This window comes from Cololabis saira, chromosome 1, assembly GCF_033807715.1.
Source record: "Cololabis saira isolate AMF1-May2022 chromosome 1, fColSai1.1, whole genome shotgun sequence".
Classification (NCBI taxonomy): domain Eukaryota; kingdom Metazoa; phylum Chordata; class Actinopteri; order Beloniformes; family Belonidae; genus Cololabis; species Cololabis saira.
Window position 1 is genome coordinate 8,615,589 of NC_084587.1, and position 24,719 is coordinate 8,640,307.

A 24,719-nucleotide genomic window follows, 5' to 3' on the forward strand; every position below is an offset into this window, starting at 1 on the left:
ACGCCGCTGTGAGCGTATGGCTGGAGGAGGAGGAGGTTTGGAGGAGGAGCGGGGCGATGATTGACAGGAAAGGGGGAAAGGAAGCATTTTTCACGGCGCAAAAAAACACTGTAATAAAAAGCCAGGAATGGAGTACTAGAGTGAAGTTTTTCTTGTTACACTCTTTTAGACACATTTGAGGGATGTTGGCCAAGACTTTTAATAGTGTTAAAAGCATGTTAAAAATGATGTCACAATACCTTTAAAAAAAACATTTCATCAAGACCTCAGCAATTTGGGTCAAGTTTTCAAAGTTGAAAAAAAGTCATACGATGTTTTCTCTGAGTGTTACTACGCTCTGTGAGCACTTTTACAATTATCCGTCTCATCTGACGTCAAATCTGCATCCTCAGAGGGTGAAAAGTAGTCGTGTAAAGACTCCAGGGAGGAAAGGATGATGAGTCCAACAACAAAAACTTCATCTATGATCTCAATGCGCCAGTAGGATTTTACTGGAAAGAGGTTGGACATCTCTTCATCGCGCTCTCCCTCCTCTGGCTTCGTGTCTTCGCCCCCGCCGCCGTCTGCGCTGCAGCGCTGGCTCCCTCGTTTTCAAGCCTTTAAGCCGTCTCTCCGATTCTCCTCAATTACTCAAGACACTCTCTCCTCGTGTTTCTTTCTTCTCCTTCTTCTCACAACCAAACTTACAAACCTTGGAAAGCATTATTTCGGGACGATTTGCAGCGAAAGCAAGTTTCTTTCGGGGAGCAGTCGTCTCCCTTCGATCAGATAATCAGGGGAAGCATTTTCAACCTGGGGATTCGTCTCCGTCTACCTTTACTTCTCCAGCAAACTCACCTAAAACCCCCCGAAGCCTTTTCTTTGCTGTCTGAGCCAAACGGACGAGAGGAACGAAGAACAGCACATGGGTCAAGGAAGGAGGAAGGGAAGAAGGGAGGAAAGAAGGAAGGAAGGAAGGAAGGAAGGAAGGAAGGAAGGAAGGAAGGAAGGAAGGAAGGAAGGAAGGAAGGAAGGAAGGAAGAAAAGAAGGAAGGAAGGAAGGAAGAAAAGAAGGAAGGAAGGAAAGAAGGAAAGAAGGAAATAAGGAAGGAAGGAAGGAAGGAAAGAAGGAAGGAAGGGAGGGAGAAAAGAAGGAAGGAAGGAAGGAAGGAAGGAAGGAAGGAAGGAAGGAAAGAAGGAAGGAAGGAAGGAAGGAAGGAAGGAAGGAAGGAAGGAAGGAAGGAAGGAAGAAAAGAAGGAAGGAAGGAAGGAAGGAAAGAAGGAAATAAGGAAGGAAGGAAGGAAGGAAGGAAGGAAAGAAGGAAGGAAGGAAGGAAGGAAGGAAGGAAGGAAGGAAGGAAGGAAGGAAGGAAGGGAAAAAAGAAGGAAGGAAGGAAGAATGGAAGGAAGGAAGGAAGGAAGAATGGAAGGAAGGAAGGAAGGAAGGAAGGAAGGAAGGAAGGAAGGAAGGAAGAATGGAAGGAAGGAAGGAAGGAAGGAAGGAAGGAAGGAATGGAGAAAAGAAAGAAGGAAGGAAGGAAGGAAGGAAGAATGGAAGGAAGGAAGGAAGGAATGGAGAAAAGAAAGAAGGAAGGAAGGAAGGAAGGAAGGAAGGAAGAATGGAAGGAAGGAAGGAAGGAAGGGAAAAAAGAAGGAAGGAAGGAAGGAAGGTAAGAAAGGGGAAAAGAAGGAAGGAAGGGAAAAAAGGAAGGAAGGAAGGGAAAAGGAAGGAAGGAAGGAAGGAAGGAAGGAAGGAAGGAAGGAAGGAAGGAAGGAAGGAAGGAAGGAAGGAAGGAAGGAAGGAAGGAAGGAAAGAAGGAAGGGAAAAAGGGAAGGAAGGGAAAAAAGGAAGGAAGGGAAAAAAGAAGGAAGGAATGGAGAAAAGAAAGAAGGAAGGAAGGAAGGAAGGAAGGAAGGAAGAAAGGAAGGAAGGAAGGAAGGAAGGAAGGAAGGAAGGAAGGAAGGAAGGAATTAAGGAAGGGAGGAAAGAAGGAAGGAAGGGAAAAAGGAAGGAAGGAAGGAAGGAAGGAAGGGAGGAAGGAAGGAAGGAAGGAAGGGAGGGAGGAAGGAAGGAAGGTAAGAAGGGGGAAAAGAAGGATGGAAGGGAGGAAAGAAGGGAAAAAGGAAGGAAGGAAGGGAGGGAGGAAGGAAGGAAGGTAAGAAGGGGGAAAAGAAGGAAGGAAGGGAGGAAAGAAGGGAAAAAGGAAGGAAGGGAGGGAGGCAGGAAGGGTTGGAGAAAAGAAGGAAGGAAGGAAGGAAGGAAGGAAGGAAGGAAGGAAGGAAGGAAGGAAGGAAGGAAGGAAGGAAGGAAGGAAGGAAGGAAGGAAGGAAGGAAGGAAGGAAGGAAGGAAGGAAGGAGAGAGCAAGAGGAAAGAAGGATAGAAAAATTAGCTAATTTTGACCCGAAGACAGTACAAGGGTTAAAGAAATCCTGGTGTAGGAAATCAGCAAAAGTGCAGTGAAACAGATGCAGGACCGGGAAGAATCGTGGTTCAGCATCACCAGGAGAGTCAGAGACAGTTTCCCCAAGTAAAACTGCAGTAAATTAAAAAGATATGAATATATGTTTAAAAAGAAACAGGCAGGAAGTGTCTGAGTTTGTGAAACGGATGCGTTTCCACCTCAGACGTCTCCATTAGCTTATTATTCTGTCACGTTTAGCTCCCTTTCTTTAACGCAAACATAAGCTACAATCTCTCCTGGCACGGGTTCGGGATGCTTTCAAGGATGAAAACTCTTTCACCCGTCTTGCCGCCGTATTTACATTCCCCCTCCGAAACTGTTCACATCTGCTGACACCGGCGGGTGGAGACCTGGTAAACAGCTGCTGCAGCAGCTGCAGCGGCGGCGGCGGAGCCTCCGGCCCCCGTTCAGGAGCCGGCCCGCAGGAGTCCGGACCAGCGTTTGCAACTTTCAGTGCCTTTGTATCCGGTTTTAACGCCTGGCGACCCGACCAACCATCACTCTGCACAAAACAGTGTTTCCTTCGGCCCTGCAGCTCAAATCCAGGACTAAATTAGATACTTATGATTTTTGAAAACCGCGAAAAGTTATTATTTTACCTATTTTCTTATCATTTTATTTCATTTTATTTGTTATTTACTGTTTAATTGTGTCTTGCTGCTTTTGATGTTGATGTAAAGCACTTTGAATAACTTTGATGAATTGTGCTATACAAATAAACTTGCCTTGCCTAAACTTGTTGGGAGGGACGAAAAAATACATCACAACAACGTAGATTCCTCTAACTTTGGTCTCTTAAAGACAAAATGTGCTTCTTTTCTTTTTAAAATACTGCCGCCCATTTAAAAAAAGCTGAATTAATTAGGTTTGTTTTCATTTAAAAATTCAAGTACAAACCCTGAGAGGTCAAACCCTGACACATCGACTCCGATCTGCGGTTCATTTCCTCAGTATTGACGATCCGCCATAGTAAATAACTATCATTCGTCTGTTTTTATGCTTGATCGTCTTTAAAAAATCAAAAAACTATGATTGTAGTAGTAGTGAAATGCCACAAATCTGTGTTTTTATTTTCCTCCGCATTCGCCGCATGAAACGGAGCATCCTTGGCCTGGACGCCGCGGCTGAGCGAAGGCGTCTGCGGGTTTGGGCTCAGCGATTCCGTTTGAGGGGGTTTAAAAGCCTCCGACGAGAGAACCCAACCTTCAAACCGCATTTTCATGTTACAGTCGGCTTGATGCTCGTGGACGGGCGCCTCTGGGATTTTATTTTTTATTTTAAAGTTATTTATTTACAGTACCGTGCAAAATTGCTAGGAATCCCGACTTCACACCCATGTTTCATTTTTAGTCTCTGGATTAAGATACAAACAGAAAATACGGTTTACATCAACTCAGCAGCCGCTGAAAAAGCCAAATCAGTCGACGTCCAGTTCCCATTCACGCCAAGTGAAACCACACATTTGGATTTAAAAGGTTCCTGGAGTTTCGGTTGGTGATTTTAAAGGGATGGAAAATCCTGTGGATGAGTAGTTTGATAAGACAACAAGGCTGCGGGCTCGCCAGGGTGTATTTACTTTGATTTCTCCTCTGGAGGCTCTGACGGTCTGACCTGAGCTTCTCTGCAGAGTTCAGACGGCTCAAACTTGCAAAAATCAAACCAAAACAACATTTCAAGCAAAATCCAGCTAAGAAAATTATAATTACTGAAGTTTTTAAAATACAATACGCTATTTAATATTTATATATATATATATATATATATATATATATATATATATATATATATATATATATATATATATATATATATATATATATATATATATATAATATATAATATAATATAATATAATATATATATATAATATATATATTTATATATTTTTTCTTTTTTTTTTCTTTTACATTTTTTTTAAAAACAAAACAAATGTCATATTCTGTTTATTTATTATTATTTTTTTAGGGCTGACAACTAAGCTGTTTAATCAAAGTCAGCACTGATTTATTTCCTCAACGATGCACGTGAGTGTTTAGACTAGACGATTCCGAGTCGTCTGCTGTCGAGTTTTTGTCTTAATTTCAGACGTAAACTGTAAAATTGACCAATAAAAGTAGTCCTGCTGTTTGCTTCACACTAATATATAAAATAATAATAATAACAATAATAAGGTTTTTCCATTGTTGCATGTCAGTAGTTTCCCAGCATGCCTTTAGCACAGTTTACTGGTTGATGTGAGTTTAAGATAATTGTTCACAATTTAATCTAGTCTGTTATTGATATATTTAAACAGTAAACAATAAAATTAAACTAAAAAAGTTGGTGCCAGGACTTTTTCAGAGTAGCTGCTGTTTTAAATACTTTTTATTATCATCATTATTATTAATGTTATCTTTGTAAGTTTTGACCGTATAGAAAAGTAATTCTTCTCAGTTGTGTGAAATAAGACCTGGAAACAGGCATTGTCCCATAGAATTGTCAAATTGGTTTAATTCACCGTACAAATTGTTACAGATTACTTTTGTAATACTGTATTTGGCCCGATCTTTGTACGTTTTGACCGTATAGAAAAGTAATTCTTGCCATTGTAAGAATGAGATGTACCTGCTGCACTCTACTGCCGTTACTTTTTAACAACTTGTGCTTTTTCTACCTCTTTCTGCTGAACCTTTCACTTTTTAAAAATTGTATATATGTTAATAAGAGCTGTCATTTGTCATTTTATTTGTTATTTATGTTTTAATTGTGTCTTGCCGCTTTTAATGTTGATGTAAAGCACTTTGAATGACCTTGTGTTGAATTGTGCTATACAAATAAACTTGCCAAGCTGTTGCTCTGATGAATTTTCCTCACTCAGAGTCTCAGAGTAATCAATCACTGTGCAATTATAATAATTATTATTATAATAACACAATCATATGCTGCATCTTTCACTTTAAAAAAAATTGTCTATATGTTAATAAGAGCTGTCATTTGTCTATTATCTATTTACTGTACAGTGAGCGAAAATAACCGAGTCAAATTCCATGTCTTGTCTGACCTGACTTGGCCAAATAAACATGATTCTGATTCTGATTATTATTAATATAAACCAGAGCTTTTTCTGCCCCTGTTTTACCCCAGCCCCCCCCAGATCCGTGACCCCGGGACTCACCCACGCACTCGTTGGCCTCCCTGGCCGTGGCGCGCTGCCAGGGCCGGTCGTAGTGGAAAGGTTTGCACCTGTCGCACTCCGGCCCCGCCGCGTTGTGCTTGCACTCGCACACCAGATTCCCCTCTCTGTCTTTCACGCACTTGGACGCGTGCCCGTTGCACTTGCACCGTCCTCCGACCTGCAGGTCGGACACGGCGTAGAAGTAGGAGTCCCGCGCCAGCTCCGAGTCGTCCTCGTTCTCGTCCCCGTGCGTGTGCAGCCGGCCGAAGGCCACGCGGATGTCGGTGGCCGTGACCCAGTCCTGCAGCACCGGCGAGCCGTCGAAGTCGTGCGCCGACGGCCGGCCGTCCAGGGTGCTGAAGGCGATCAGCCCCCCGGACAAAGGGTGCATGTCCGTGTGCGCGTCCGTGCAAACCGCCTCCTGCTCGTTCTGCTTGGTGATGGCGGCCCGGCTGGGCTTGTTGTACATCTTCCTGCACTGCGTGGAGTAGAACTGGAACGGCACCCAGGTCTTGCCGTAGTCCATGGACTTGTAGATGGCCATGGACTCGGGTCTGGGGGAGCAGAACTGCAGCGACACGTAGGTCACCTCGAACTTCTTCCCCAGGGACAGCGTGAGCGTGACGTTCTGCGGGAACTGCACGAAGTTCTCGGACTGCCAGCAGGTGAGGTTGTGCGGGTTGTTGAGGTCGGTGAGGTAGGACGGCGGGTGCGCCCTGCGGGGGTCCGAGGCGTCGCAGGTGTGGCAGGTCCGGGCGCGCTCCCGCTCCTTCTCCGCCGCCGTCACCACGCAGTAGCGGCCCGGCGCGCGGCCGCCGCAGCTGCTGGACGCGCGCACCTACAATCAATCAATCAATCACATTTTATTTGTAGAGAGGTGTCAAAAGTATTCACATTCATTACTCAGGTAGAAGTATAGATACTAGAGTTTAAAAATACTCCTGTAGAAGTTGAAGTATCAACTCAAGTTTTTTACTCAAAAGTATAAAAGTACTGGTTTCAAAACTACTTAAAGTATAAAAGTAAAAGTAATGTAAGGGGGAAAAAAGCCATTAAGGACAAAAGCCATTGAAAATGAATGCATCTTAGTATAATGCAAATATATTAAAGAACCATATATGTGTACTATTGAGCATTAACATGTGTTTGTTTCAGAGAGCAGAAGATATGATGACTAGTTGCCTATAAGTATTGTAATGGTGCAAAAAGTCAAACTTCAGGGGCATGTTATCATTTATCCTAACCTTTATTGGAATGTACATCCAAGTTTAGTTGCAGGAATCTGAGGGAACGGATGTAAGAACAAAACTGGACAAGAACATCTGAAACAACCACAACCAAATTCACTCTATCCAGATGGAGCAATTTAACTGGATAGTTTTATTTAAAGGCCGAAATTAAATAGAGTAACGAGGCTGTTTTTAAAATGTAAGGAGTAAAAAGTACAGATAATTGCGTGAAAATGTAAGAAGTAAAAGTAAAAAGCTGAAAAATAATTACTCCAGTGAAGTATAGATAACCAAAATTTCTACTTAAGTAAGGTAACAAAGTATTTGTACTTCGTTACTTGACACCTCTGTATTTGTATAGCACCTTTCATCCAGGTACATGAAATACAAAGTGCTTAACATTTTGACTGAAAAATAAGCATAATAAAAAAAATAAAGACCCAAAGACTTAAGGATGTAAACTGTATGGAGCACATGACGGCAAATCTTCGACTCCAGACAGAGTTGTATCTTACAAAATGGACACCTGTTATAATGTATTTAGAGAAGTGAGAATATAGTCTCTGTGCAACTGGGTTAGTTGGATTTTCTTTTTTTATTTCTTTATTATTCTGAAATAAGTGGACTTATGAACAATATCCTTCCACCTCTCTGAAATTTGGTATGATGTCTTTATGATACCAAGCTGAGTATTTGTACCTGTCATTCTGTGTGAGACTGTCAAGGAACTGGTTCTAATAAATGTTAAAAAATACATAAAAATAAAAATAAAAATGATAAAAATTCAAGAATGAAGGCTAAAAAATAATCAGTCCACAACAATAAAATATAATAATAATAATAATAATAATAATAATAATAATAATAATAATAATAATAATAATAATAATAATAATAAAAACATTACAAGAAACAGATAAATAAAGAAAAGAAATACCTCTAAAAAAGTGTTAAACAGAATCAAACTATAAAATTTGATGCTACATAAAAGCCAGACCAAAGAGATGAGTTTTCAGTCTACGTTTAAAAATGTCCACATTTCCAGCTCCTCTCAGATCCTCCGGCAGGCTTTTCCACATTTTTGGAGCATAAAAGTGGCTAAAAGCAGCAAATGTTTTAGTTCTACTCTGTGGAACAGCTAGAAAGGAAGAGCCAGAACACAAGGGGTAGGACCTCATACGTTTTTTTTACTTCCTCCTATACTCCTTTTCGGGCATGAACGTTTATTTCCCTTTGATTTTGTTTAATGACTGTTTCTTCTTCTATTCTTTTTTTGTTTTGTGTAATTGCTTTTTGTTGGTTTTTTTCACCCAGACCCCTGAGGTTCATCTGGATCTGGTTTGTTGTGGTTCCAGAACCAGAACCAAGCAAGGTGAGGCAGCGTTCACTTATTCTGCTCCTCACCGGTGGAACAAACTTCCTGTAGACCTGAGGTCTGCTCCAACTGTAGATCCTTTAAATCAGGCCTAAAAACATTACTGTTTAATTAAACTTGTGCTTTTTATTATTTTACCTCTTTTCTTATCATTTTATTTCATTTATTAGTTATTTAAGCATACTCTTAAATTAAATACTTTCTGAAAACTGCGATTGAGATGTGTACCTGCTGTACTCTACTGCCCTTAGTTTTCAGCAACTTGTGCTTTTTATTATTTTACCTTCTTTTCTCATAATTTTACTTCATTTTATTTGTTATTTACTGTCTAATTATGTCTTGCTGCTTTTAATGTTGATATAAAGCCTTGCCAAACTGTTGCTCTGATGAACTTTCATCACTCATAGATTCTCAAAGTAATCAATCACCGTGCAATAATAATAATAATTATAATAACACAATCATATGCTGTAACAATGCACCTTCCAATAATCATGTTTACCTCATATTGCTGCACCTTTCACTTTACAAAAATTGTATATATGTTAATAAGAGCTGTCATTTGTCTATTACCTATTTACTGTACACATTACTTTTGTAATACTGTATTTGACCCGGTCTTTGTACGTTTTGACCGTATAGAAACGTAATTCTTGCCATTGTAAGAATGAGATGTACCTGCTGTACTCTACTGCCCTTACTGTTTAACAACTTGTGCTTTTTATTATTTTACCTCTTTTCTTATCATTTTATTTGGTATTTACTGTTTAACTGTGTCTTGCAGCTTTTAATGTTGATGTAAAGCACTTTGAATTACCTTGTGTTGAATTGTGCTCTATAAATAAACTTGCCTTGCCTTGTATGCTCAAAATAAAGATTTCAATCAATAAATCAATCACTCACCTCCTTCCCGAAGGCGGCGTTGACGAAGTCGGGGATGCAGCGGCGTGGGTTTCCGTGCTCGTCGTAGCAGGGGTCCGGGGGGGCGGCGTGCGCGTGGCCGGCGTGCGCGCTCCGGCACCACAGAGCCGTGCACAGCAGCAGCATCAGCAGCAGCGCAGCATCCGCGCAGATCCTCATCCCTGCAGGAGGACAGGACGCATTTACCATCACTTCAATACTAGGTCTGCAAACAATCTCCATCCCACATCCCACCCTCTTCAGGTCTACTTTTTCCCAATTTTCAATTAGATTCAGAGGTTCCTCTTTATTGGAACATCTTACCACACCATATTAGAGAACGCTTGAGTACAAATACTTTCAAAAAACAAATCACAACATTTTTGCGAGCCCAACTTAGCAAAGCTTAACTATTCATTTCCAGTTCTTCTCTGCACTCCCTCATTAGATTCCTGTTTTTCTAGTAATTCAGCTTATTTTCCTTAGTTGTCCTATGTTTTACATATTTCTGTACATATTGTTTGTTTCACTATAGGAGGAACCACTCGACAAGCCCTTATGGGTTTTTTTGGTTCCTCCCGCACATTTTCTGTTATATTGTCTTTCTTTTTTTTATTTCCTTTTTTTTTCTACATGCTGTTCGTCTGTACTTTTAAAACGGTTGTATATTTTTATGTGCAAATAAACTAAACTAAACCAGGGCTGACTTCATATAACGACTTCATATAAAAAGACAATCTTTATTTAGAAATCCAATGGATAAAAAGACAAATGTAATAGAAGCACGTTATCACAATATATAAATACATAAATTGCAACTGGTTCAAAACAGAGCGGCTAGTCTGGCACTTCACTGTTCAACACGTACAAATAAAGCTGATATGCTCCTGGTTTACGGTTGAAGTTGAACTCAGCTACAACATCCTGATGTTTCTTAAAAACATCATATTCAATCAGACACCTGAATATTTTTTCAACCAATTACTAAATACTAGAGACAGACATAACCATGACACCAGAAATGCCAGTTCTGAATACCTGATACCTCCAACTCTGAGAACTAATCAGTTATCTATCGTTCAATAATGTCCTGGAACTCTTTCCCTCCTCACGTATCTCGCTCACAAAACAAATTAACTAACAAATAAAATACGACTTAAGGCTCACCTAATGCTGCAGACCATATGACTGGGAATTTATTACTGATATTGAAATGAGTAGAATTATTATAATGATAGCGGTGACTGGAAATATATTACTAATGTATGGTATTATAGTGTATTAGTATAATTATAGTGTTATTAATATATTATGATTTTATGCATATATAACTGTGTGTGTGTGTGTGTGTGTGTGTGTGTGTGTGTGTGTGTGTGTGTGTGTGTGTGTGTGTGTACATGTATGTGTATTATTGTTATTGTTGTTTTTATTATAAATGTAGTTATGCTAGGAATGTATGACTGTATGTATTTATGTCTTATCATTTCTGTAATATTTTATGTACTTTATTAGAGGCCGCCAAGGCGGCAGCTAATGGGGATCCATCCAATATATAAAATAAATAAATAAATCACAATATTTAAAGTTAATTAGTTTGACCTGCTGCCTTCAGGAAGACGCTACAGAGTCATCAGGTCAAAAACCAACAGACTGAAAAACAGCTTTTTCCCCAAAGCCATATCGCCCTGAACAATATGTGAATGTCTTCATTACTGTTTTTTTTTTTTTTTTTTTTACGTGCAATACTTTTTCCCGGCCTATCTGTGCAATATTCCACCACATTTGTAGTTATTTTTGATTTTATGTTATTAAGGAGCTGGTGCCATAGCAACCAGCTAGTCTTCCTGGGGTCCACAAAAAAAACATACATAATTATACAATTATTAAAACAAAGTGATTACATGATTTAACTCAATACGCAAATGACAAATTAGATACTAGATAAATTTACATTAAAGAAAAGAAAACTATTAAATAATACAGAATGCAAAAAGAACAAACAAACCACAAAAACTTCACAATGCTAAGTAGGCTTTAAGATTCTTTTTAAAAGTTAATTTGTTGAGTATGTAGCAGAGGTTATTCCACAAAGTCACTGATCTATAAATAAAAGACCTCTTAAGATGATTGGTCCTTGGAATTGGTAATTTGAGCTGACTGGAACCTCTAGTGTTATAATGATGAACAGTATACCTAAAAACAATCTGTTCATTTATAAACACTGGGGTTTTTGCGCTCATGACCAACTTGAACAGAACAAGTGTATTACATATGAATTATATGAGTTATATGTTATTATAGGATCTCAGGTCTTGCTTTCACTATTCAAAATGCACCTTAACCTTTTTAAATGTGTATTATTATTTATATTTCTTATCTGTTTGCACTGTCTTGCACTGGAGAGGTGTTGCTGCTTTTAATCTCACTGTACCCATGTATAATGATAATAAAAGTATTCTATTCTATTCTCACCCACTAATAGGGAACGTGAGCTGGGATTAGACCGTCGTGAGACAGGTTAGTTTTACCCTACTGATGATGTGTTGTTGCAATAGTAGCTTAGTACTTAAGTCGCTTCACACAACCATTCAACATAATTACCATATCAGAAACGTGGATTGACGAGGAAAAAGGTGTGGACTTTGGGTTAGAGGGTTATGAATTTAATTATATAAATAGGAAATGCAAAGGTGGAGGAGGAGTAGCTGTCTATGTTGATAGTAACTTGAACTATAAGGTGATAGAAAATATGACAACTGTGATTGATAATTTAGTAGAATGTTTAACAGTTGAAATATGTATGGAGAATAGTAAAAATGTATTGATTAGTTGTATATATAGAGCACCAGATGCTAGAATTGAAGTTTTTAATGCCTGGGTAGAAGAAATGTATACATTAAATAATCAAAAAGTACTATTTATAGCTGGTGATACTAATATTGATCTTTTGAAATCAAGCAATCCTTCTATTCTATTCTATTGTATTCTAATGGGCAATAAAATAGACAGGTTGGCAGACAATAACAGCAGCTATCCCTAATGTCAATATGGTGTTATGGCTTTAACATGACCTGGTCTAAAGCAGTGACCACTCAGGACAACTGTGTGTAAGAATTCGAAATAAATACCATTAATTAATAAAGAGTGAGTCGGTTGAGCATCGTATCTTGCCCCGGATAACATGCACTATAAAGACTGAAGGCTCACCAAAGTGCTGTAACACGTGGAGTCAATGACTAAATCATTTTCAGAGAAAAAAAAAACAACATCTAGAAATCTCACCTTACCTGAAAATAATTTAAATTGGTGTAAAAAATAAAAATAAAGAAATCCAGAAAAAGGCGCACGGATCGTCCTCGGCGCGTCTCGCTCCTTCGTGCGTAAAAACCAGAGGAGCGGCAGGACTGCGGAGTCGCTCTCGTCCTTCTAGCAGGTCCCTCTCCTCCTGCCGCTCTTTTCTAATAAACCCCTTTCTCTTTCTCTCCCCCTGCAGCTCTTTCACTCCCAGATCTGGCTCTCTCTAGGTGAACGCATCCTTTAGGGGGATTGGGGGGGAAACAGTGGGGGAAACAGAGGGGGAAACGGGCGGAACAACGCCGTCCACTGGTGGCGCGTCACAACACTGACGTGCGTAAATTACCAGCCTCCAGAAGACAAAAACGCTATTTACAAACCCGTCTGAGCGAGTCTTGAGATGAAAATGCAAACAGGGAGAAGAGATTAATTTGAAATAAATCTCAAATAGCAGAATAAAGCCGTGATTCCTCTAGAAGGGTCACAGCAATAAGTTGTGGAGCCAAAAACTTGTGCGCAGTCGCGGCAAAGCGGGTCCGTCGGGACTCAGTCGGAGTAACAGAGATGAAATTGAACTCCTGGAGAATAAAACCTTGCTGTCGCAGGTCTGAAGTGCGTGGTTCGGGGTTAAATTCCCGTGGAGTCCCGCGGCTCAGGCTCCGGACCTGTTGAGTGCGCAGTTCTGCTCCAGGAGCCAGCGCGCCCCCCTGCGGTCACGGCGGGAACTGCAGCTCCGGCGCTCCGGGGATCTGCCGATTTCTGCTGCTTTGCCGAAAAATGCTCCCTAATGGTTTTCTACCTTTGTAGAGCTACAATTTTACTGTGTATTACTCCCTAAACCACTTCCTTGTCGCTTGCCAGGCCGTCATCGTAGATAAGAATGTGTTCTTAATGACCTGCCTGGTTAAATAAAGGCGAATGACTGAATGAACAGTGGCGTCAATTCAGTCAAAGCTAAGGTATGGAAAAGTTACGAGTCACAGAACTTAACTAGAGTATCAATCAACACGTCCAGCAAATACTCATCACAGAAGTCTGCTATGTAGCTTATCTGTGTGGTCAAGAAAATTGGAACTTTTTCAAATGCAGTCTCGCTCACTGCAAAAACTCAAAATCTTACCAGGAATATTTGTCTTATTTCTAGTTAAAATGTCTCATTTTTAGTCAAAAAATCTCATTACACTTAAAACAAGAGCCATCACCAGAAAAATAACTTATTTGACCATTTTCACCTGTTTCAAGTAAATTTTCACTTGAAATAAGTAGAAAAATCTGCCAGTGGGACAAGATTTATCTTCTTATTACAAGCAAAACAAACTTGTTCCATTGGCAGATTTTTCTACTTATTTGAAGTGAAAGTCTACTTGAAACAGGTGAAAATGTTTGTTTCTTGTTTGAGTCTTGTCTTAAATGTAATGAGATTTTTTTTTAATAAAAAGGAGACATTTTAACTAGAAATAAGACAAATATTCTTGTTAAGATTTTGAATTTTTGCAGTGTATAATAACTAGTGAAATCGATCATGTTGTTCTGATTTGCATTTGTAGTTATTCTATATGTATTAAGTAATAGAATAATCAATACAAAGAGACATAGAGTAATTCCATAAATGTATTTAAAAAACAAACATTTACATTTAACCCTTGAAGCAAAGGTGTGGCGGCTGCCATACCCAATTGACGCCCCTGTGAATGAATATCAAATAAAGCCATAGAATTGTTTTTTTTTTCTCTTTATCGTATAATGTTCACAAAGTGTAATGCAATTCATGTCATGTAGTGTATTTTGAAGGATAAAATACTCCCATATTATCCATTTTACGTCGTGCAAGAAATGATGCAAACTTTGAAAATCGACTCTGCGCATGCGCAGAACCACAAAGTAGCATTTCTCGGCAGGTAGCAAAGATTGGCAGGACACCGGCCGCGGGCGCTTTCTGCTGGCTCCAGGAGGGGGAGGCATCACCCTGCTGCAGAATAATACCACGCCTCCAACTGGAGTCCTGACTAAACACTAACATCCTTAATTAAACAAGTGTCACTCCGGTTTCACCTCATTTACACCTCTTCCTTCAACTCCTGGCTTTTGTCGGGTCTCAGGTGGGTTCTGCTTGATCTTAAAGGGGACCTATTATGGCATCTAATACCTATTTTAAACAGGTTTTGAATGTCTTAAAAACAAGCTTTTGATTTTTTTTTTGCTAAATAAATTAGAAATTCGTCCCCTGAGCCATGTCTTTATCTTCCCATTCTCTAACCCAGGGGTCGGCAACCCAAAATGTTGAAAGAGCCATATTGGACCAAAAACACAAAAAACAAATATGTCTGGAGCTGCAAAAAATGAAAAGTCTTGTATAAGCCTTAGAATGAAGGCGAAAGGCGAAATGTCGAGAAAAAAGTTGAAATTTAGAGAAAAAGGTCGAAATGTCGAGATTAATTTTGAAATACAATTTCGAGAAAAAAGTCACAATGTCGAGAAAAAAGTAAAAATGTTGAGAAAAAAGTTGAAATGTCGAGATTAATGTTGAAGTACAATTTCGAGAAAAAAGTAGATATGTCGAGATTAAAAAGGAAAGGAAAAAGGAATAAAAAAGAAGAAAAAAAGAAAAAAGAAGAAAAAAAGAGAAAAAGGGAAAAAGATAAAGAAAGAGAACAAAAGAGGAAAAAAAGGAAGAAAAAAGGGAAAAAAAAGGTCAAACATTTTTGAAAAAGCTCCAGGAGCCACTAGGGCGGCGCTAAAGAGCATCATGCGGCTCTAGAGCCGCGGGTTGCTGACCCTTGCTCTAACCTCATTATCTATGTGGGATTCTGAGTGGGCGGGGCTATGATAATGAGGCTCTGTGCTGATTGGCTGCCTGAATGACGCGATACACCGCTACGGAAAAATGGCGAAAGCTCCGGCCGGCGGAGTTAGTTGTGGGCGTGGTTTCACGCATTGGAGTCCAATTTATGTAAATCACATTTTGGTTACGTAACGACGGGAGCAGGATCTGAACGGCTGGTAGATCCACATCATACTGGACGGCTCATCCGGGCGGCTGTACAGACACTGCAGAATTTGGTTGCTTTCCTCCTTCTCTGAGTTGGCAGGCTGAGGGGAGACCACTTTATATATGTTAAAGCAAGAGAAAACATGTTTTTCATAATAGGTCCCCTTTAATCATAATTAAACAAGTGTTGCTCCGATTTCACATATTTTACAACTTTTCCTTCAACTCCTGGCTTTTATCGGGTCTCAGGTGAGTTCTGCTTGATCTTAACTGTTTGTATCGTGACTGTATTCTTCTGGATTTTGCCTCCCACCCCGAATTACGACTGGTTAGTCGTCACCAGTTTATTGATCTGATCCTGAGCAGATTTAGTCGAGTCGGAGTCGCTACAACTGCTCCATTCTCAAACACGTCTTCACAGCTCTGTTCATAGCTGCTGGTTCCGAGTCAAGCCCTCGGTTACGCTGCATGTTGCAGCTTGTCTCTTTTCAAATAGGGGCTGTTTTTACGTTTTGGGCCCCGATTATACAAAGCAATGGTGTGATGTGGGAGTTTAGACCCTTTGAGACCACGTTCGTCAGTCCAGGTCCTCAGGACCTGCTGTTCCGTGTGTTTTAGACATTTCCCGGTTCCCAGGTACAAAAATGTTATTTTAGAAACTGTTAAAGACAAAATCAGAGGTGTTTGTAATTGCAATATATAATAAACACACAAAAAAAGGAATAAAGATGTATTTAAAGTGTATTATTTCATGTCTCGGGCTACATGCAGCTAATAACTAATATGTAACTTCATAATCTTCCAGAAAACTATCAAATATGCAAGAGAAAGCTCAGTATTTCTCATAAAAACCAGCCAAATGTTCTCGCTTAAGCGGCTGCAGAAGAAGTTGGGTCACTTTATTGAAGACGAGGCTCATTCCGAGGTTTTGGGGGGGCCTTCCTTGTAGATATGTGGGGCCCCTGTACCTGGATGGTCTTCATTTACCCAGAAACAACTGCAACAGAGTGATGCAGGTTTATATCTCTGCAGAATGATGTGAAAACTGAGACAAGAGACAGAGAAGAAGAACTGTTTTTATTCATGCTGTCTCTGCAGATTCGGTTCAGTTCAACCGGACTGGATCTGCAGGCCCGGTAGCGTTTCCCTCCAGATGTTTCGCTCTCCAAAGCCTCCGTCTCTTCCACCTTCACTCTTCGAGCAGCCGATCAGTTATATTCCTCCCTGAAAGGAGGAGAAGAAGCCCTCATGCTGCTCCGTCTGCACCTTCTCCCCGTGTCTCCGCTGAGTGATGGATTTCCCTCCCGTCCTCTTTGAAGGCTCGGCCTGATTCTGCTCACACAGGAGGATCCTTCATACCACGTTTATGACACCTGTTTCATATTTTCGGAGGAGAAATCTTCAATAACTCTGCTGTGCCAGTCTCACTGGCAGCGTCCAAGTCATAAAAGCAGCGCCAACGTGTCTGGCACATGAGGTGACGGGTCAATCCTTTAAATCCCTCAATCATTTTCAGAGCGGGCGGACCTTCGTTTCATCTCGCGGACAGAAATGTGTCCCAGAACTCCCAGGAGCTTCTCCTGGCTGCTTGTGTCACGCCAGCGTCGCCGTTTCTGACGCCGACCGGAGCCGTCGCCGTGAAACCGGCCAGCGTTGGAGTCTGAAGCTGGTGTTGCACATCCTAGAGATCTTCCACTGCGGTAACATGTGGAGACGGGAAGGTTGGCTCTGCAGAATCCCAGAACCCCTCCCAGCATGCAGTCGTGGGCTAAAACGTGTTTTAATTCTGGGTTTGTGTCTAAAATCCTCATTTAATTAAACTGATTATAGTCCGTCTTTGATAAATAAAACCATAAATGATAAAACATTTGTCACGGTGCCATTATTTACCACACAAAAATATGGGCAATACTACGTACCCCCTATTTCGAGTCAACCTTAGCTGTAAAACAGATGTCTTCACGTGCCTAGGTGATACTTTGGTGGACTCGTCCATCCGTCCACAGAACTTCGCTGCAGAAGTCTTTGTGGATGGAGCTTTCTGAGCCTCCGTCGTGACTTTTGTATATATACCGTGTAGCGTGTCTCGCTGCTACGGGGTCACAGACAGGACAGCGGACACACAGATCGGTGCAGAAACGTTTTTATTTTTAACGTTTCGAGGTAACACGTGCACCAGCACTTCCAGCAGGGCTTTGCTCGCGCTCTGCTCTGCTTCCGTCCTTCTCCGTCTCCAGGGCCCGCACACTTACTGAAATACACAGAGAGTGATTAGACACACCTGTGTACCGTCAGCTGTTCCAGCCGCGTCGCCTGTGCGCCACTCCCCCGCACTCCCTCTCTCCCCTGCAGACCCTGCCCCAATCCTGCACCCTGCCACATACCGTTTTACAGAGTCTATTCTATTTTATTTTGTACTATTTTATTTTATACTTATTCTACTTTTTACTGACAATTTTTTTTTGAAGGAAAACACCACGCTTTTAATTTCGTTGTATACCTCGTATAATGACAATAAAACATCTGAATCTGATCTGTCGCTTATGTCTTGTGTGCACATGTGTGCACTTTTACGGAGCTGCTGCCTAATCTCATTGTACCAGTATAATGATAATAAAGGCTTTCTATTCTATTTCTATTCTATTCTATTCTTTCTCTCTTGGTGTTGTGTTAACACGCTATGCAACACCCCACAGACGTGCAGATTACCTGCTTTTACACGGGTCTGCACACTAGACTTGTAGTTCTCGAGACCGGTCTTGGTCTCAAGAACTACTTTTTTGTGGTCTTGGTCTTGTCCCGGTCTCTTCAGGTCTCGGATAATTGAGAGTCCGTTGCACCAAGGTGAGAGAATCTGGTGATCAGCAGTTCTTCCTCTTGTTAATGTACAGTTTTGTAAACTATTTGTATTTTGCATTTGATTTAATGTTTTTGTGCATCTGCATGTGTCTGTATTTAATTACAGTTTTGTGTTTATAACAGCCTTGTTTGAATAAATATATGAATAATATTTGCACATCGTTGTGATTGATTAAGCATCAGGTCCATTTCAGTGATGCTGATATACGGTGTAATCTGGCTGCTATAGTAGTAAATAACATAATTTCAAGTCGATAATTGTAGTTTTAATATTTGAAACTCAGGTTTCATCTCCAAATTAAATCAGTAACATTTACTATCCATTCCTTTTCTGAGGTGGAGGGGGGTGTTGGAGCTGGTTATTCTGCTAGAGACTTTTGGACTAGTTAGTAGTCGTGTCAATCCTTAAAAGCACTGGAGACAATCCTCCAATAGTGTAGAAATAGCAGTAGTGCAGTCGCCACACAGATCTGATCTCAGCTGATGGATGGAAACATTTATAGTGAGTTTTTTCATTTCATTTAATTTCATTTATTCCATATATCTTCTTAACAATGTTGTACAAAATTCCATGAAGTACACATTATCACCATGAAAGAAAAGGAGCAGGAAGAAGAAAACTTATGATACCTGCCCCTCTCTGTTAATACCATTACGTTGACTTGCTGAACACCAATCTATCTATACATATATAAACAAGAAAACAAACAAAAATACCACTCTTCTATCTATTTTTTTTCTCTTTCTCCTTCTTCTTTTTTGTAGGCACTAATCTTTTCTTTTTTAAACATTTTCTTAAGCTGACACAAACTTGTGCAACTTTTCAGTTCCTTGCTTTGTCTATGCCATAATTTTACACCTGTAACAGAAATACACATTTGTTTTATGTTTAGCCTTGCAAAAGTATGTTTGAAATCAAATTTAAGTCTGTTCAACATCATCATCCACTTCTCTGTGTTATTGTGCTGCAGTTGAAAACAAGCTCATATGGAAACTAGCTGAACCAGGATGGAGATGATGTTCTTAATGTTGCCCACTCTTTTGTCTTTTCCCCTTTTTCTTGTCTTCAGTTGTTGTTGAAGATCTTCTTCTGCGGTTTCAGTGACTCATAACAATCACTTCCCAAGTCTCAATAAGAAAACTTCATGCAAATATTGAAAAAGAAAAAAACTGTGTTTTTTATTTATTTAATTCTTTACATGCACGCAGACAGAAAACACCTCCTTTGATCGATATGATCTTTGTGGAGACGACAGAACACGTCTGTCGCTGCGTTTCTTCATTTTTGAACACTGGCGACCTTTAACTGCTCAGTTGAATGTGTGAACCTGTTGTTTTTTTGGTCTTTTCACTTCCTCGTCGGCTGTTCCCTTGTTTGTTTATATCTGTCACGTATTCAGAGCCGGCGCTCTCAGCCAGTGTTTTTCCTCTCCCTGACCCGTCCCTTTTCTACATAAATACCTCCCTCGTGACACCCACTCACTCCTCAGCATCAGATGTTACACTTCCAGAGCTGGGTAGAGTAGCCAAAAAATGTACTCAAGTAAAAGTATTGTTACTTCAGAATAATACAAGTAAAAAGTAGTCATCCAAATAATTACTTGAGTAAAAGTAAAAAAGTACTTGGTGAAAAAACTACTCAAGTACTGAGTAACTGTTGAGTAACGTCTGATTTATTTTTTTAACACAACCATTCAAACAGACAAAAGTACAAAATAATCATCTTCAGGGAAATTAAATCAATAAAATAATAAAATAAATTAAAATTGATAAAAAAATTGCTTAAATTTAAATAAGCTTAAAGTAAATTCAAGTACTTTAATAAAATAACAGAATAAAAAATAAATTAAGCACAAGTAGCACAAAAAAGTACTTGGTGAAAAAACTACTCAAGTACTGAGTAACTGTTGAGTAACGTCTGATTAATTTTTTTAACACAACCAAAAGTACAAAATAATCATCTTGAGGCAAATTAAATCAATAAAATAATAAAATAGATTAAAATTAATAAAAAATAAAAAATATCTTAAATTAAAATAATCTTAAAGTAAATTAAAGTACTTTAATAAATAATAAAATAATAACAGAATAAAAACATAAATTAAGCACAAGTAGCACAAAATTTCCAGCCTTTGTACTTTCCTTTTTTAACCAGGCAGAACTAGAACAAGCCCATGAACTCATAGAAACTCTATGTGTGTTTGAGTCTGTGTAAATGTGACAAAACATGCAAAAACAAACCTTTTTCCCAAAGAATCACCCAGTGATGTCATGAGATTAACGCGTACGTGGATAAAAGAAAAGTAACAGCTCAACGTAGCCTAATGTAGCGGAATAAGAGTAACAGTTTCTCCTTCACAAATCTACTCAAGTAAAAGTAAAAAGTATAGTGATTCAAAACTACTCCTAAAAGTACAACATTTCCCAAAATTTACTCAAGTAAATGTAACAGAGTAAATGTAACTCGTTACTACCCACCTCTGTATACTTCTATACGTCCTAAAATAAACAATGATAAAGTATTGTTAAACAAAATGTGGCAGAGACGTTAGATTAGATTATTATTATTATTATTATTAGGTCATTCGTATTTTCACTATCATGTTCCATGTAGTTGGTAAATGCATTTAACTCAAATTATGAACATAAATCTGTTTTTATCAACCTTTTATCAAAGTGTTATTGATTAAAATGAAGGTGTTGTCTAACAAAGTTCTGACTTGAGACGTGTTTACGTCTTTAGCTATGACTCCTCGTCACGTTTGAAGGGTTTTGAAAGGGGAATTCACAGATAACCTGCTAGATATGAGGTGAGGGACAAACAGTGCAGGAGGGGAAGTCTGGTTTCCCTGAAGGGGGGGGAGACCGCAGTGAAGTCGGTCCCAGGTTGGTGTCCAGCACAAGAGAAATAAAACTAACAGGTGAAAAGGTTTCCAGCCGTGATGCTTTAAACGTACTTTAAAAACAAATATAAGGGAAAAAATGCTTTTAAATTTCTACTAATAACTCATTCTCTTCGTTTGCTCATTGTATAATTCCTTTTCTGATGTTTTAATTTGCCTATATTGATTGATTGATTGATTTTCTGAGTATAGTCCAGTTCTAGCAACCATTTGCTCAAAGAAAAGTGCAAAACCGTCGTAAAGTATTCAAAAAGATGCAAAAAGAATTTCCGAAAGGACAATAAAATTGAAACTAACTAACTAACTAAGTAAAAATAAATGAAATTCACTGCAGGGAAACTGGTTTTCTCGACTCCAGATGTGAGTTTATGTCCACGTTTAATGTTTTTACCATCATAAATCTCCATTCGGGACAAAACTCCACAATATTTAGCCTGAAACAGAACTAAAGAGGTCAAGGTCAGATTTATCTCTGGAGCGTTTGATAACAACCAAAGATGACCTAAAATCTATGACAACAGAACAACAAGATAAACGTTTTTACAGGATGTTAATGTTCAGTTAAACTGAAGGTTGAAGTGAATCTGGAGGAAAGATTTGATCTTTACCGACAGTTTTAGCCGTTTTAGCTCGTAGCGATCAACAGTTGCAAAGGTCGTCCGCGGTCACGTCTTTTTTCAAGTCCGGGTCTGGCAACATCCAGAACCATCTGACAGGAGTTTCTCTGAGCTCAGCAGAACTCTGAGCCGCCGGTGCATTTAAAACCTGTAAAACCAGCAGTTCAGACGTAAGTCGGACAGGAAGCAGGCGGAGGGACGCTAGAACTGCAGCGAGGAGCTCGTCTCTCCAGCTCCGGGTCTAGCAGCAACCAGTGAAGAGATGATTTAAACATCATCCTCAGGGTTATTAAATCATGTCACACAGTTAAACCTGACAGGGAATCATACATTTGGTAGCATATTTATAAAATAAAACAGGTTTTATTGGAAGATTTTGTCATAGAAATGTATATCTGGCCTTAGCCTATATATATATATATACACACATATTTATGTGTATATATACATACATATACAGTATACACATATGTATGTATATATACATGTATATATATACATATATATGTATATATATATATATATATATATATACATGTATATAATATATATATATATATACATACAAATATACATTTAATCAACATTTTTATAGAAGAAATATGATTTTTATTCAGTTTCAATTTGTGTTTTTTTTCCTTCAGTGACGCGTCTCCGGGATGACCAACCTGAGAACAACTTCACCGCAGTAAACGCGCCTCTCCTTGTACAGCAGCGTTTCATTCAGCTGTCGTGATGATCAATACAATATGATCAATAAAAATAATCTGAGAGGAAGTATCTCGCGCACGTTTTGCTTGTTTTTTTCAGGTAACAGCAGCACGTGGCCTGGGTGGAACGTGCAGGTTATTATGATGTTTTATTTGTTTTTGCTCTGTGAGTCTGACAGGTTTAGGGCTGGAGGGTCACGTGGGCCGGTGTTCTGCCAAAAAGTGATTGCCTACCAGAATCTGATTTCTTCTGATTTCTGGCCGCGGGAGCGCGCACAGCAGCCCGTTGAGCGAGAGCGCTAAAACGTCAGATTTACAGATTTTGAAGCTCAAGAATGAGATCAAGTCATATTTAGGCAGAAACAACTTTTCATTAACTGTATTTGACCTTCAATCAATTTTTGGCAGATGAAAATGCCTATTTTGTGTTGTAATGGTCCTTTAAAAGAGTTAAAAGCAATCATGTGAGCTCTAGTGTTTATATTATGAAGCTCAAGAATGAGATCAAGTCATATTTAGGTAGAAACAGCCTTTCATTAACTGTATTTGGCCTTCAATCAATTTTTGGCAGGTAAAAAGACCCATTTTCAGGGGAGAAATCAGATTCTGGCAGGCAATCACTTTTTGGCACGACACCGGTATTGATCAGCAGGTCGTTCTGCGTGCACGCAAACGCACCAAACACACGACTTCCTTCCAGGGGCCAACATCCCTCTGCACATGCACGCACTCACCAGGCCCAGTTCTACGAGGGTGCATAAGCAAGCATTGCACCCTCAGTTTATGTGTTTGCATGCTCAGTTGAAAAGACGAAATAAAAACCTGATAAGTGCGTGTGCGTTAAAGCCTGATTTATGGTTCTGCATTAAATTGACGGCGTAGCCTACAGCGTAGGTTACACGGCGACGTGCACCGTACGTGCGCCGTACTACGCCGTTTTAAATACCCTACGCCACTTTAAAGGAGCATGAGGCAGGATTGAGGCAGGATTGAGGCAGGATTTATGAAAAAAATTTGTATACGTTTTAAGTTTTCTAGTAATAATGTCAGATGAAGCGTTCCAAACCAAAAAGAATGTTTCCTCTAGTGTATCTCTCCGTTGCCTTGAACAGGCTGTGTGCTGCAAAATGTGCTGCAATTCCGGTCCCGAATTTCCCGCGCTGTCCTGTGGATGTGACGTCACATGACGCTGCATGCACGTTCTCCCCGTTCTCCCGTGCCGGCTTCGCTGTTGGCTGCAGTACCCCCAACGGCCGTCGTGGTGAAGGGTGGCGCTAGAGAGTCTCATTTCTTAAAAGGAGCCTCATGCTCCTTTAATTATTATTGTTTGACTGGTATCATTCCACTTGAAATCACTGTCATGTTTAGTGATGGTTTTGAGCTGTATTGATAAAATTAGTTTGAATTTCTTTGTTTTATTTTCAGGGTAAGAAACATCTGTTGCTAGATTGTCTGATGGGTGAGGTAGCCCAGACTAAATGTAGCATTTTCTTTGCTCTGCAGCAACATTGCTGCAATAAAGCATTTGAAATACACTTTAAATATTCTTGTTTTGCTAGTATCATTCCGCTTGAAATTATGGGAAAATGCATAATTTAGCGTTGAATAAGGTGCCAGGCATGTGCACCCGCTCTGATCTGAGATGCAGCCCTAGTCATCATTTTCTAGAACCGGCCCTGGACCAACCTGAGACCAACTTTACCGCGGTAAACGCGCCTCTCCTTGTACAGCAGAGTTTCATTCAGCTGTCGTGCTCCAGATGATCAATATGATCAATAAAAATAATCTGAGAGGAAGTATCTAGCGCATGTTTTGCTTCTTTTTTTTTTTTCAGGTAACAGCAGCACGTGGCCTCGGTGGAACGTGCAGGTTATTATGATGTTTTATTGGTTTTTCCTCTGTGGGACGGACAGATTTAGGGGTGGAGGGTCACGTGGTCCCGGTGTTCTGCCAATTTCTGCTGCTTTGCCAAAAAATGCTACCTAATGGTTTTCTACCTTTGTAGAGCTACAATTTTACTGTTTTACTCCCTAGTCCACTTCCTTTCCCCCCCAAGTGGTCCTTGTCTCTTGCCAAGCCGTTATTGTAAATAAGAATGTGTTCTTAATAACTGGATAAATAAAGGCTGAATGACTGAATGAATATGAAATAAAGCGCTAGTTTTTTTTTCTCTCTCTCTTTATCGTGTAATGTTCACAAAGCAGTACTGGAGTTGAGGGGGGATGAGGGGGGATGACATCCCCCCTG

At 39.7% G+C, this 24,719-nt stretch overlaps 1 protein-coding gene across 1 annotated transcript in view; it reads right to left on the reverse strand.

Moving 5' to 3' along the window:
* Positions 1 to 12,629, reverse strand: part of LOC133455123 (netrin-1-like) — a 462,555-nt gene extending 449,926 nt beyond the window's left edge. The window contains exons 1-3 of the mRNA XM_061734036.1: positions 12,388 to 12,629; positions 9,104 to 9,282; positions 5,597 to 6,434 (exon numbers count right to left, since the gene is read on the reverse strand). Of these exons, the coding sequence (XP_061590020.1) occupies positions 5,597 to 6,434; positions 9,104 to 9,280 (1,015 nt within the window). The 5' untranslated portion in view covers positions 9,281 to 9,282; positions 12,388 to 12,629. The remainder of the gene's footprint in view (positions 1 to 5,596; positions 6,435 to 9,103; positions 9,283 to 12,387) is intronic.
* Between the last annotated feature and the right edge of the window lie 12,090 nt (positions 12,630 to 24,719).